Here is a 14,692-nt window from a genome sequence, read left to right as displayed (position 1 = left end):
CCATCTGTATCAATCAGTAAAGAGGATGGTTTTTTTTTTTTTACAGATTTTAAAAATTTTATGTATATATGAGTACACTGTAACTGTCTTCAGACACACCAGAAGAGGGCATCGGATCTCATTACAGATGGTTGTGAGCCACTGTGTGGTTGCTGGGAATTGAACTCAGGACCTCTGGAAGAGCAGTCGGTGCTCTTAACCTCTGAGCCATCTCTCCAGGTCCAGCCAAGCTACTCAGTTTTATTAACCAGTCTTTAAGTGTCCCGACGGTCTCAAGTAGCTTATGGATATCTATTGGATAGGCAGGTATAGAATGTTTTGTGTATCACTAAAATTTGATTGGATTGTGTTATTTTTAAGTTCTGGTAGGTTGTCCTGGTCCTTTATTCCCTAAGGGGTTTGCACAAAACAGAAACAGAACAACTAGCAGCCAGAATAAAAAGATAAAGAAACAGGGAAATTACTTGTAAAGTTTAGCTCAGTATATCTAAAACTGTGATAATGTCGATGAGTAACCGGTGTAAAATAGTTAATAAGGTATATATTATGTTTTCTTATACACAGTGACTCTTTGAAAACACTACATATTTTATACTTAAAACAATATCAATTTGGACCAGTCGCATTGTGTTCAGGTCACTTGTGTGACTAGAGGGTATTGTGTGGAGCAATGCAAATCGCTTAGATTCTATTCCATTATTCTCCAAAGGATAAGTCTTTGCAGACACCAAGGGGTTGAGGATCCCATTTTTCTACATTCTGTTCTGTTCTGTTCTATTCTATTCTATTCTATTCTATTCCATTTCTCCCCTGAAACAATGAGCAAAGGGCAGCTTAAGTGGAGTGGAGATGTAATGGTAAGGTCAGCTTGGGGTGAGATATTTAAGAATGCCACAGGGTAAAAGGAAGTATTTAGAAAAACTGTAAAAACCATTGGTTAAAATTTCAAAAGCATTGGTTTGCCACGGAGGGGTTTTTTTAGGTAATAAAAGTTGAATTGTGCCCCCCTCTATGGCTTTACAACAATCTATTATGAGTTCTAAGCTGCAGTAATGTCGTTGTGTACAGCATAACTGGTATGGTAACTGGGAAAGGGCAAACACCTGTAGTGGTGTAATCTGGAGCAAAATGTGTTCTAAGTCGCAAATTCCAGCAGTACTTTAATCCTGCATTAACACTGCTGACAATTTCTAAGTAAAACCCAAAGAGAAGAATTTTGTGACCAGGGAAATTAACAATGATGCAAGCCTATAGCTGCATATCCTAGATGATAATCTTTATTTTGGGCGTCTCTGCTGTGAAAAGCTGGTTCATTGAAAATAATTTGTGTCCTTTCCTAAATCCATATCACAAAGAAGGTTTGAGATCTGTGCATGGTATTCCCCACTTATTGTATTTATGCTTGAAAGTACTTACAGGCAAAATTTAATTTTTAAGAAAATATTGACTCTTCTGTTCAGTAAAATTAAAATTTTTGCAGCCATTTTTCTACATTCCATTATATTCTATTACATGCAAATTAAGCCTGGGACAGACTTGATGCTAAATCAAGCCCCATGTAAACTGTGAGCTAGAAAGGGGCAGCAGAAACAGGGCAGGAATCCTGGAAGGAGGAAGAGTGGTCAGGAAAGCCTTCAGGAAAAAGTAACTTTGTGGCTTGTCAGATGATTCCAGTTAACCTGGCTTGCAGGGTGGTCATGAGGAATGAAGGCACATAAACACTAAGTAATTATCATAAAGTCTCAAATCCACCCAAATTTTTGGTATGCACTTGTATCCACAGAGTTACTGTGTGAGGAATGGTGGTAAGTGGACTGTCTGAGGGCCCTTAGCTTTCCAGGCAGAGACATGTTATGCCAAGTAATTATTTGCTCAGGTATTCTTGAAAACGTTTTGCTTTTGTCTTGTTTAAGTTTGCTACTAAACATAACATATACTAGTATCCCTTGTCTATCTACTTTGTGACGGGCACTTTATGTTCGTGTTTCAACATCTGGGTGTGCCTCCTGGTTTTACAGGCTAGGAAATCCCATCTTAGAAAGGCTAAGTCATTTCTCCTGCACACACACTTGAGATCTGTTTCTGAAAATTCTTTGAGAATAGAAACTTACTTTAATGTGCTATTAATAGTGTTTAATATGGTCATTATTTGCTAGTACTTAATTGTCGGCTAAGCAGACCAAACAACCTTGGAATAGTCTGTATTTAAAGCTCTCCAATCAATTTAGCTGCTAGACAGGTTATTTTTAAAGTATTGTGTGGAGAGGCGACTGCTGCTTGCAGCTCTCAGCAGCCAGCCCATGCACTTGAGCTCTGCAGCAGAACAATGTTAGACTTCTGTAGACAATTTAACTCTTTCCACAGCTACCTTGCTGGCTAGAAATAAAAGTAAAGTTTACAGTCAAGAAAAATACTAAGCTGGGTGTAGGGGCGTATGCCTTTATTCCTAGTACTCAGAAAACAGGCAGCCAGATCTTTGTAAATTGGATGCCACCCCAGTCTACATAAATAAAGAGTTCCAGGACAGCTGGGCCACATAGAAAGGCCCTGTCTCAACATCAAAATAACCACCACCACCACCATCATCATCATCAACAACAACAACACAAAACAAAGACTACTGGTCTCTTGAAATACTTTACACCTCGAGGGAAGAGCTGTATAGATCTGTTTCCCTCTCTCCTTCCTCCCCTCCCTCCTCCACCCCTCCCTCCTTTCTCCCCTCCCTCCTCCACCCCTCCCTCCTTCCCCTCCCTCCTCCACTCCTCTATCCCTCCTTCCTTCCTCCCCTCCACCCTCCACCCCTCCCTCCTTCCTCCCCTCCCTCCTCCATCCCTCCTTCCTTCTCCTCCCTCCTCTACTCCTCCATCCCTCCTTCCCTCCCCTCCCTCCTCATCCCTCCCTCCTTCCTTCCTCCCCTCCCTCCTCCACCCCTCCCTCCTTCTCCTCCCTCCTCCATTCCTCCACCCCTACTTCCTTCCTCTCCTCCCTCCTCCACCCCTCCTTCCTTCCTCCCCTCCCTCCTCCACCCCCCCTCTTTCCTCTCATTCGGAACATTGCTCTTTAGATAGTTTCTTTACAATGAAGTACCCTCTTTATGTACCCTCTTCCTTTAAGGAAGAGAAAGGATAATAAACTAGACCAGACTGTCCACATTAGAACATTTGAGTATTTATGATAAAGAATAGTAAGGAGAGTCTAAAAAACCCTGATTATCATGTGAGTTCTTAGATTTAGATGAACATAGTTTATGACCACTTCTATAAATTATCCATTGAAAAGGTCTATACACACAATACCTATTAACGAAGGAGAACATATTACTTAGATCATAATGGCATAATGATATAGAGTCTGAGAACTCTATAATGTATATAAAATAAGAATACATCGTTTTGCTTGAATTAAGACTGTAGCAAAACAAGCGATATCTGCCCCATTTGCTATAAGATGTACTTTTTCTTAGACAACTCTCTTTTCCTGAGAGTCGAAATGGAATTAGGTACTGGGTTCAAGCCTCCCCTCTGTGTCTCCTGGGTGTATACCATCCGACTCATGCTTCCTACTCTATACATCGGTCTCACAACCTCCTCTTTTCCCCTCCTCCAAAGCATCCTCCCCAGAACACCAAAAATTTTAAAGTCAGTTTAACAAATTTGCCTCCAACTTTAATACAGCTAGGAAGTAGCCTGAAAAGAATGTGTATTTTGCCTTTTCCACACTTGCTTCCACCTCCTTCCTTCCCAAACTCTGCTGAGGATCTCATTCCTTGCTGAGGAATTGCTGAGTTTTACTTTTTTGACCATTCCCTCTCAGCTCCCCCTCTTTTCTTCTCCTCTCCCCTCCCCTTTCCTTTCCCTGCCCTCTTCTGTCTCCCCCACTCCCCTTCTCTCTCATACCCTCCCACCCCTTTCTTAGGCACATCCGTAGGCCCATTCTCAGTTAATCTGACTTTACTGTTAAGTCCTGAAAAGTTGTAATTTTATCCTTCGTTCTTTCTCTATATCCGAGGTCTGTGAAACGTCTAAGGCTGAAAGAAAATTTTTGTGTTTTTGGTACAGAATGGATGTTTCCTGCCCCTTGAGAAAGTATCTATAGCTTTCACAACCTCAAAATGGATCTTGTAGCCGGGCCGAGCTTCACGCCTGTGACGATAAGGGTGTACCTAAAACCCCAGCGATCTCAGTAACCTGGATGTTGAAGCAGGAAGATCATGAGTTCGAGGGTAACCTCTGGCATGTCAGCTGCCCGAGACTTTGACTCTTTTAATAGACGTAAACACCACTGCTCTCAAACTATTAAGTTGTTTTGTCCTCTCCCTAGCCTTTAACCACCATATAGCCAACCACTCCCTAATCCACCCACAGCTCATACCAGGGGATAATGAGACCTCAAAGGAACACGACAATGTAAGATTCAAAGAAATGCTGAGAATGAGAACAAGAAGAGACTGTACTGTAAACATTTTATGTCCAGCTCAGCCCTCCTTGAACCTGGGTCAGGAGCCTGGCAAGGTCAGGGGAAAAACTCGGAAAGAATTGAGTGAAATAAAGGCTGCGCGTGCAAAATCGCTGGCTGCTAGTGGCGCAGGAGAGGAGCACTCAGCTCGTGGGTGGGGATGGAAGAGAATAGGAGAGAAACCACAGCACCTCAATGTCCCTGGCAGCCGCTAGAGTCAGACTCCGCACGGTTCCTACAGCAGAAGCCAGAAACCCTGCCCTGCAGCCACGGTGCCTTTGACGGACAGCTACCTACAGCAATCGCTTTCCAGTTCACTATAAACATCCTTACTCTTCCCGCCTTCCGCTGTCCTCCCAACCATTCCAGGGAATGGGCGGGATTGTCCTTCGTGATTTACAATTTTTTTTTTTTTTTTTTAAGGAAAAGGGTAGACCCAGCGGGTTCCACCTCATGAAAAAAAACCCCTCGCGGTCTGGGGGTGGAGCCCTTGTGATCGGCATGAAGATCTACCAATGGGACGCACCTCCAGACTTAAGTCCCGCCCACAAAGGAGGCGGGGCTCCCTCAGATTCGGCCAATGGTGGCGGGGCGGACCGAGGTTGAGTCGCCGTGGGTAGGGTTAGTGTGAGAGGTGCGGCGGGGGAGGTAATGGTGGTGGTGGCGGCCGGGGAAGGCGGGGGAGGGGGATCTGGGCGCTGAGCCGCGGCTCTGGCAGGGCTTGCTAGGGCGGGCGGGCGATCGCAGGGCGCTCCGCCGGGGAGGGGGCGCTGCGCCGGGAGGGGGCGGGCGTCGTCCCCCCGGGAAGCTGCAGACCCCGGCTCCCGCAAAGGAGCGCCGCGCCGGGCTTCGCTGTTCCACGCGGCTCCAGCGGGGATGGAGGACTCGGTGGCGGCGGCTGCTTCTGAGGCGGCGGCGACCGAAGAGCTGCTCTAAGGAGGGGACAGCGGGATTAGAGGTGTGAGGAGGGCTTGGAGTGGACAGGCGGAGGGGTTGGGGTTCGGGGACAGAGGCTGGTATCTAACGGCAAGGTTTGGGTGACAGGGACCGCGGCTGGCAACGCCTGTCTGTGCGGAGGCAGGGGTCTGCACTCGGTGCGTGAGGAGATGAGGCTCAGGCCGGCTGTCCCTGATGGGGGAGGGAGGCACTGCACCCCGCACTGCCCGTTGGCCAGGCTGGTCATCGCTTCAAGCCCAGGCAGGAGTTTCCATTCCCCTCCTCCTGGCAGCCAAGGTGAAGGGGAAGCAAAGTGGCCTGGAGCTGGGACCTTGCCCTCCCTGTGCCGTGAGATTTCCCTCCACTCCTAGTTCTCCATCCATTTCCCTATCCTACTGAACCAGCATTTCTCCCTGCAACCCGGGTTGTTCTAAGCACACATTCTGAGGCTCAAGGCTATTAATTATCGACTGAAAAATAAAGTTTATTTAAAAAATACTCCACTCCTCCTAACTGGTGGTAGATATCAATCAGCATCACCGACTTTCCCGCCCTGTTCTCCCTGCGATGCTAGGTAGGGTAGGCAGGGCCCGACTGGCATCTCTCAATTGTTGGTGCTGACAACCTGGTGTGTTGCCGCCTGTTTTCAGTGTGATTTGTCATTTCTTCCCTGGTATCTTGCATCCTTGATGTTACTGGCTTTTGAGGCCGGTGTTTTGTTTCATTGTTTGAAAACCATGCAGATAACAGAGGTTGTTGCCGTCTTATCTAACACTTCTCATGCTTCTGTCCTCATATTCTTTCTCTTTTTGTCTGTGTTTTGCTTTTCAGTTCTCCAGAATCCACGTCATATATATAGCCCCTGAGGTGGAATGGTGATGTCTCCATGAGGGAACCTCCTCTCAGTCATCCTGTCCTGTACATCAACTGTTCTTGACTGGGCCGTTCATCTAAGATAGGATTGACCCTGTGAAACAGGGAGAAGACCTATGGACTCCAAGCGTCATCTCAAGTTATAGTTTTTTTTGTTGAAAGCACAGACATACATGCAGAGCGCTTGTGCTTTGGACCCTCTGCTGTATTAGAGCTGCTGTGCTGCTTCTGCTCCAGAGCTGTTCCAGTCTACTGACCTATCACCATGGCTTCAGTTTGGAAGCGACTGCAGCGTGTGGGAAAACACGCATCCAAGTTCCAGTTCGTGGCCTCCTACCAGGAGCTGATGGTTGAATGTACGAAGAAATGGTAAGATTGGCTTAGGGGTAGATTGAGGTCTTGTTGCCTAACCACCTTGAAGCTCGGACCGTGGGTCTTTTGTAGCCAGTTTGCCTTGCAGTGGTACACAGTGTGTAGAAACCGGGCAAGGTGCAGGCACTCTAACAAGTACTGTGTGTGTGCTGTTGCTGCTGGCACGGTCCCTGTGGATTTCAGTTACCCCGTTCCAGAGTGTCTCAGAGGACCGCAACCGAGAACACACCTAAGAAGCGTAGTTTGGTCTTCTGGTCATGTATCATTGGTGCGAGAATAACTTTTATTTTTATGACTTCAAAAAGAGAATGAGTGTGCATATATTTTAACGTGACACGTCTCAACATAGAAATTTTTATTCTATAGACTGGCTATAGAAAAGTTTTGTTTTGTTCTTTTTTTTTTTTTTTTTTTTGCTTAGAGAATTTTTCAGTATTTGAATAATGGAATGCCAGTGCACACACAACCTTAGACATTCTCTTGTGAAGTGCTTAGTCAGGCAACTGTATTTTCTCTTAATTGCCTAATGGGATACATTTCTTGGCAGGACTTGGGGAAGCAATTAGTAGCAGTGGTCTGTCATTTGCCTGTTCTCTTTCCATTTGAGGAAAGTAAATTTAGGGCTTTCTTTTACTGCTGGGAACGATAAGAAATGAGAATCCTTATATACTGAGGGGGAAAAAGGTGATCTTAAGTGTTTTGAATTTTGGTTTATTATAACGGCTAAGCACTATTACAAGGAAATAATTCCATTTCAAGGACTGTAACCTCACGCTGTCAGTAAGCTCACTTCCAGTGTCGTCTTCTTGCTAACGAAGACGGCTTGCACTGCCACCCCCCAAGCATTCTTAGTTTTGTCTTGAGTTTATAAGAAATGTTATTTTAAAGTCAATTCAAGAAATATATATTCATATATGTGTGTATCTGAATGTATGAAGTCTGCCTGGTTTATACACATATTGCTGGCTTAGAGACAGAAATGGCACCCTCCCTGCCCTCAAGCTGCTCATGGGCCCGCGTGAGAAAATGTACATAACTCTACGTTGTGATGGGTTCAGTGACGTAAATGTTTGTTCCCACCCAGCTGGATATCCCGGGGGATGTTCCTTCTGTAACTCAGCCCCCATGTGCAGAGTAATGGTACCACTTCATAGACGGTCAGATCGGTAGAGCAACGACATAGTAAATGCCCATGAAACGCTGGAGTTTATCTATAGGGTTCACAGAGTACAAATCAGTGACAGGACTGCTAGTAAGGGAGCAGGCGGTGCCTTTTTCTGCTTTCCTGGGATCTAAGCTGAGTGTGACCTCATTTTAGTGTATTTTCTTTTACTTTTATTAGGCCAGGCTGGCTCAGGGATTCTGTCTTCACCTCCCCAGCACCAGGGTCCCAAACTCTCGGCTTTCTACATGGACGCTGGGGAGTGAACTACTCAGGTTCTTACGCTGTGCGCAGGCGCAAGTCCTTCGCCGATTGAACTATCTCCCCGGCTTCGGACTGAATCTTAGAGAATCTTAGTTATACATCAAATCAGAGAGGGAGAAGCGAGGAACATTTTAGAAAATCCGCTTATTTAGACAACCTACAGCAGGATACGTGCTGGGAATTCAGGTAGTACAGCTTTTTATCACGAGGCTTTAAGTATACCCCGAGGGCCGGGTGGGTCAGGGCATCCCTGTAATTATAGCATAGGCTGAGGCAGAAGGATTTCAAGTTTCTGATCACTCTGGGATCCAAATTCAAACCCTGTCCTTAGATAAGAGTGTTGAGTGAGGAAAATGACAGGTAGGGCATTTGAAAGCCTGGAAGAATTCAATCATATAAAGTCCTATGTTATCGGCAACTTGGGTGCCTTAGTGTGTTGGTGATGGGGTCGCTGTGGAAGTTTGGAGATGAAGAGATGTTTAGGTCTGTAATTGGCTATGGTGTGGAAAGGGTGGGTAACCAAGGCAGTGTTAGGAGTGTAGCTGTCGATAAGGTGAGGAACGGTGTGGGCCAGCTAGTGGCAGAGGGTCTGGAGGGCATCCACTGGAAGAGCACTTAGAGTGCGGGGAGGAATGGCGGGAAGGAGAAGGAAAAGTTTAGATGGACACCAGGCTTCTGCCTTTGAAGGTTGTCTACTATCTCTGATTCTTAACTTGGAGGTGTACTGAGAATCTAATTTTGAGACAGAGTCTCACTGTAAGACCAGGCTGCTTTCAAACTCAGATTCCTTAGCCTCTGTGTATGAGCTCTGGGATTATAGGTGTGAGCCCCCATACTTGACCTGATCTCATTTTCTTTCTTTTTTTAATTATAAATGTTTTCCCACACAATATATTCTGACTATGGTTTCCCTTCCCTCTACTCCTTCCAGTTTCTCCCTTCCAGATCCACACCCTTTCTGAGTCTCCTTAGAAAACAGTCATTTGAGGGACAATAATAAAATAAAACAAAAAGAAAGGAACAGGACAAAACAAACAGAAGGAAGACAGCCCAAGAAAGGGTACAAGAAACAGTTATAGACTCAGAAGCACTGGCAGAGACACACCCCTTCGTACACTTAGGGATCTCATAAATACACAAAACTGGAAGCCATGATATATACGTTAAAATCTGAAGGGTAAAAAATAAATCAATAAATAAATGGTTTGCGTTGACCGTCGGGCACAGCCTACCTTAAGAGTGGCCTGTTTCCCCAGGCTTACTCCCATTGGAGAACACCATTTTTTCATTTGCAAGAGGCTACCAATTGGAGATAGCTTCTGGGTTAGGGATGGGGCTTCTGTCCACTTCTCCTTTCAGCTCTAGGATGCCCTGTGGTGTAGACCTTGCTTGCTGTATCATCTCGGTGAGCTCCGGTGAGGTTATCCTGCTGGGTTTAGAAGGCCTTGTTTCCCAGGAGCCCCCCATCCCCTCTGGCCCTTACCCCTTTAGCTGAGCATCCCTGAGCCCTGAGGGGAGGGATTTGATGGGGACATCCTCTAGAGAGCTGAGTGTTCTAAGGACTCTCATTATCTGGATATCATCCCCATTGTGGGTCTCTATGTGTGTTCCCATCTACTGCAGGAGGGAGCTCTTCGGAGGACGGCTGAGCAAGGTACTGATCTGTAAGTGAGGTGGACTGTTTGCTCCTTTAGAGACTGCTAATATTTGGTTGTCCCCTAGGTCTCTGGCTATCTAGTCTCTGGTTTTGGACACCACCCCATGGAGTGGCCTTACATCAACCAGATACTGGCTGGTCACTCCGACAAGCTTTGTACCATGGCCGCATTCGCATTCCTTGCTGGCAGGATGCCATTGTGGATCAGAGGGCTTGCAGCTGAGCTGGTGTTTATTTCTCTTTGGTTAGCATGCAGGCTACCTCTGGTTCCAAGAACGCCAGCCAATGGGGTTGAAGACTCTAGAGAGGCACCAGCTCCACTTCCCATGTTCAGTGAGCCGTGTGGGTGTTATTTCCAGCAACAGGGCCTTGCCATCAGGTTGTGGAGAGCAAACAGCAGCCCGGGTCGTTTAGGGTTCCCACCAATCTCATTTCTTAGCTGCGTAGACATTCAGGTTATTTTCCAGTTAAGAGGGAAAAAAAATCAGTTTATTCCTGGGTTTGGTGGTATTCACTTAGAATCTTAGTACTTGACAGATTGAGGCAGGAAGATGAGGAATTCAAGGGTGGTCTCTCTTACAAAGCCAGTTATAGGTTAGCATGGGATTACGTGAAACCTTGTTTCAAAAAAACCAAATGAAGTAAACATAAATAAACAAAAATCATTTTCTTGTGGGGCATGGCGGTTTGTATGTGTCATCTAGCTATGAGGGAAGCTGGAGCAAGAGGGTCATCCTGACATGAGGCCATCTTACGCTAGAGAGATACTTTCTTGAAAAACTAACCCCTACCAAAAAAGAGAAAAATTTGTCCTATAATCTGTAGATTCCCTTGTGTCCTTCTTCCCCTGGGCCACATTTACACCATTGTTAACACCTCTTAGGGCAGAAGCACTAGTGAAAATCAAACTTGATGATAGCTGAGTAGGTGGCTTGATTTCATTAGTCACAGTCATTAAGGGCCTGGCAGTTAAATCAGAGTCTATGATTAGAGACGGACTTAATACTAGAAGCACTCCAGTGCTCCGTAATTTTCAGACGACAGTACCAGATTGTGTAATCTTTGCTGGGTGACAGTGCAGCAGCCAGGAACACCTGTTGCTCTTGCTGTAGAGACCTTGGTTTGGTTCCCAGCACCCACACAGAGGTTAGTTACCCAACTGGCGGTAACTAACTCCAGGGAGTCCATTGCATTCTTCTGACCTCCGTAGGCACCGGGTACACAGGTGGTGTACAGACATGTAGGCAAGCTTCCATACACAGAAAAATAAATAAATAAACAAATATATAAATCCTTAGTAAAAATTCAATTTAAAGCTAATAAGGCGATAGTGCCTATGAAATCATGTATCTCTCTGCTTTGCTGTATAGGAATTTTACTTGTAAGTGGATCCTTCAGTAGAACTTTAAAGAACTTTCATTATATAAAACTTGATTATAATCAATTTTAGTTAACATCTCTTTTGCTTTAGAGTCCTTGTGAAAATATAAATCGGGCCCAATTTCTAAACTCATATGCTATCACTTTCTCTTTTTTCCCATTCTTTTCATTCTTGATTTAAATACTTGCCAGAGCTCAGATTATTTTATACGAGTGCTAAATTTAAAATCTGTTCCGAGTATGTAAAAGCAGACTTGAACACACAGTAAGGATATTTTTGTCAGCCACGTTTGCACTCCTCTCATTATCTAATCACTTACTTACTCTCCCAATCCGGGGATTAAACTTTGGCCTCTGCGTGGTAAATAGGTGCTCCCTGCCTTGCAGCTGCTCCCAGGCCTACTGCGATGGTTCACGCATTACTCCAGGGGTGTGGGGAATGAAAGTAGAGGAGGAACTTTAGAGGTTATAGCTGAAGAGTGAGTGATAGTAAGGACGGGTTATGAATATAGTCAGGACGAGAAAAAGGAGTGGTGTAATTAGAGAAGAGAGGATAAACTGCGCAAAGGAAAACAGGATTTCATTAGGCCTCACGAGCGCCCAATGCTTCGTGGGGGTGGCGGCCTAGGCACATGGGTGCCATTACCTTTTAGAACCTCACTACTTAAACGTCTCCCTGAGATTCAGGCATTTGCAATGCCCAGGAGCCAGGACTTCACGAGCCTTTCCCCCTGGGATTTTGACTGGCTCGCTCTTGTGCAGATCTTACACAGGAAGCCACAGCCACGTTGAGTTTATAAGAACAGCTCTATCACGTCCAGTGCTGTAGTGTTTATTTTAATAAGATGTCTGGTACCTCTGACTCTTACAGTGTTCCACCCCCTCTTCTGTGACGGTCATGTATGTGTGATGTAGATGTCCCACTTAGAGCTGAGCACTCCACGGTCTCCTGTTCTCTTCATTTTAATTAGTCGTGGGTTCTGTAAAATGACTTATGGGCAGTTTCATACTATGTTAATTTGGTAGTCAGCCTGGGAAGAGGGAAACTCAGTTAGAGTCACCTCTGTGAGACTGGCCTGCAGACATGTCTGTAGGACTTTTTCTTGATTGCTAATTGATGTTGGAGGACACCGCCCACTGTGGGTGCTACCAGCCTTACACAGGTGGGCCTGAGCTGTGTAAGTGTGAGAAAACTGAAAGCAAGCCAGTTTTTGCTCTAGTTTCTGCCTCAGGATCCTACCTTCAGATTCTTGCCTTGAATTCCTGACTTGGTTTCCTCAATGATGGGATGCAAACGACAATCCAAATAAAGTCTTTGTTCAAGCTGCTTTTGGCCACTGTGCTTTCACAGCAACAGAGGCAAGACAGGACACAGCACAGCTCTAGTAGACTCCTTAGGACCTCAGCCCTACTCAGCCACAGGTCTTAGTCCCAGTTAATGGAGCCAGGTTTTAGTTCTGTTTTGTGGAGTGGGCTTTTTAATACAGCCAGAAAGTGATTATTTATCCCCATAGCATTTGAGTGATTTTTGTACTAGTGGAGGTGTCTTGTCTGGCCAGTTGTTGCCGCAGCTTGCAGGGTTCATGGCCGGGGAAGACTGTTGAAAACTTCATCTCTCAGGTGTCCTGCGTAGACCTCCTCCAGTGCTTGCTAGTCAGATAAGTACTGGTTTGATTTCTCCAGGTCCCCTGACTCAAGTGCATGTTATGCAATATGAAGACCTTAATCTTACCCTCAAATTTCTAGGAGGTAGCCAGGAGCAATGGCAATGGCCTGTAATCATTCATTCATTCATTCATTCATTCATTCATTCTCTATGTATGTATCTGTCTGTCTATTTCTGGTGGCTCTGGAAAATAGCTCTGTTTGTATAACACAAGCCCAAACCCACCATTACCATCATATAGATTAAGGCATGATTTATACTTTTTATAGACAAGAAATGCAGAATTGTTTAGGTGCAGAACTGAGTGAGTTTTGGCAAATGATGTTCTGGTGCAGCTTGAAGTAAACAGATGGGAAGTGCCGCAGATCCAACAGGCCGAAGGTCATGGAGTAAGCCTAGGCCATCAAGGACTGTAGAGGGTCGGGGTCACAGATGAGGAGAAGGTTTTGGTGGGAGAAATCAGGAGGGTTTTTGAGACATCCAGATGAAGATCTTAATTAATCAGTTAATTTGTAAGGGTCTCACCCACGGGAGAAAAGAGGGTGGAGCCTTCAAGTATATAACACAGTTGTGGCACTGAGAGCGATGTCAGAGGAGTGTGGTGGATGACAGCCTTGGAGAGCGATGTCAGAGGAGTGTGGTGGACGGAAGCTTACACTGGTGTCTTAGTTAGGGTTTCTGTTGCTGTGGAGAGATACCATGACTACAACAACTGTTATGCATTTAATTGGGACCGGCTTACAGTTTCAGAGTGTTTCTCCATTATCGTCATGGAGAGAGGCGTGCAGGCAGACATGGTGCTGGAGAAGGAGCTGAGAGTTTTACATCCTGATCTGCAGTAGCTGAGGAGACTGTGTCACCCTGGGTGTTGCTCGAGCACGTGAGACCTCAGAGCCTGCCCCCAGAGTACCTCGCTTCCTCCAACAAGGTCACTGTAGACATACATTTTTCTCAACCTCCTTTAGTAAGCGTTCAACCTCCCCTCTAGCCACCCACCAGAGGCAGTGGAAAAGAAAAATTATTAGGACACGGGGGGAAGTGGACCAGTTTAGAACTAGTTGTTTGAGGGCGAGGCGAATCTTCATTGTCAGGACATCAGCAGTTCAGTTTTGTAGCAAACACCAAGTACGAATCAGCAGCTGCAGTCCAGTCCTCTGGGCAGTCACCACACACGAACCAGCAAGGGCAGATCAATCCAGACAAAACCGCAAGGCTCACCAACCTGCCCAGGGCTGTGGAAGTGGTAAGAAGCCACAGTAACCTTACAAGAAGTTCTTTGGTGAGTTTCTCTCTATGAAGTTACTACAGGTAGAGCACAGTAATACGGTGTGAGGTGAACTAGTACCTGTGTGAGGAATAGTGAGGCAGAGCAAAGCCAGCCAATGTTTGAGCTCTCACTGTCTGTAGGGGTCATATTTATATTCCTTCTGAACATCATGCGTCTGCTCCAGGAAAACATCCTTTCACATTCTGCCTTTGCAAGACATCCTTATCTCTCTGTGCCTCAGCAAAGCAAAACATCATTTGACATAACTGACTTTCCAAAGAAACCAGAAGTTTCCACTTCAGGCCACACTTAGTTTCAACTAATATATATATATATATATATATATATATATATATATATATATATATATATATTGTGTGTGTGTGTGTGTGTGTGTGTGTGTGTGTGTGTAAAGACAAGACTTGGTTACAAGTGACTAATGCTTAGTGTGTCTGCTGTCCTCTTAGACAGACTCAAGAGCTACACACAGAGCTGTGAGGGTGTAAGGAGAGAACTGGTGTGAAAGTGTCAAAGTGTGAATGAGTTGACTCAAATATAGGATGGCTGGCTTGTGCCGAGGACCTTGTAACTCTGCTCAGAACGTAGAGGGACGCAGACACCAGGGTCACAGACTTCAATCCAGTTAGTGTTTGGTCA

At 45.4% G+C, this 14,692-nt stretch overlaps 1 protein-coding gene across 21 annotated transcripts in view; it reads left to right on the top strand.

Moving 5' to 3' along the window:
* Positions 1-14,692, top strand: part of Ehbp1 (EH domain binding protein 1) — a 287,180-nt gene that overhangs the window by 30,023 nt on the left and 242,465 nt on the right. For 6 of the 21 annotated variants that reach the window (XM_063273261.1, XM_063273259.1, XM_063273253.1 and 3 more), the window contains exons 1-2: positions 5,068-5,106; positions 6,226-6,636. In XM_063273261.1, coding sequence (XP_063129331.1) covers positions 6,533-6,636 — 104 coding nt within the window. In that variant the 5' untranslated portion in view covers positions 5,068-5,106; positions 6,226-6,532. Of the gene's footprint in view, positions 1-5,064; positions 5,417-6,225; positions 6,637-14,692 lie in introns of those variants that run through there. The other 15 variants (XM_006251568.3, XM_063273260.1, XM_039092088.2 and 12 more) reach the window with 5 other exon arrangements.

The sequence above is a fragment of the Rattus norvegicus genome, chromosome 14 (genome assembly GCF_036323735.1).
Source record: "Rattus norvegicus strain BN/NHsdMcwi chromosome 14, GRCr8, whole genome shotgun sequence".
Classification (NCBI taxonomy): Eukaryota; Metazoa; Chordata; class Mammalia; order Rodentia; family Muridae; genus Rattus; species Rattus norvegicus.
Note: the sequence above shows the minus strand (reverse complement) of the source record. Positions and strands in the feature narration are given on the sequence as shown.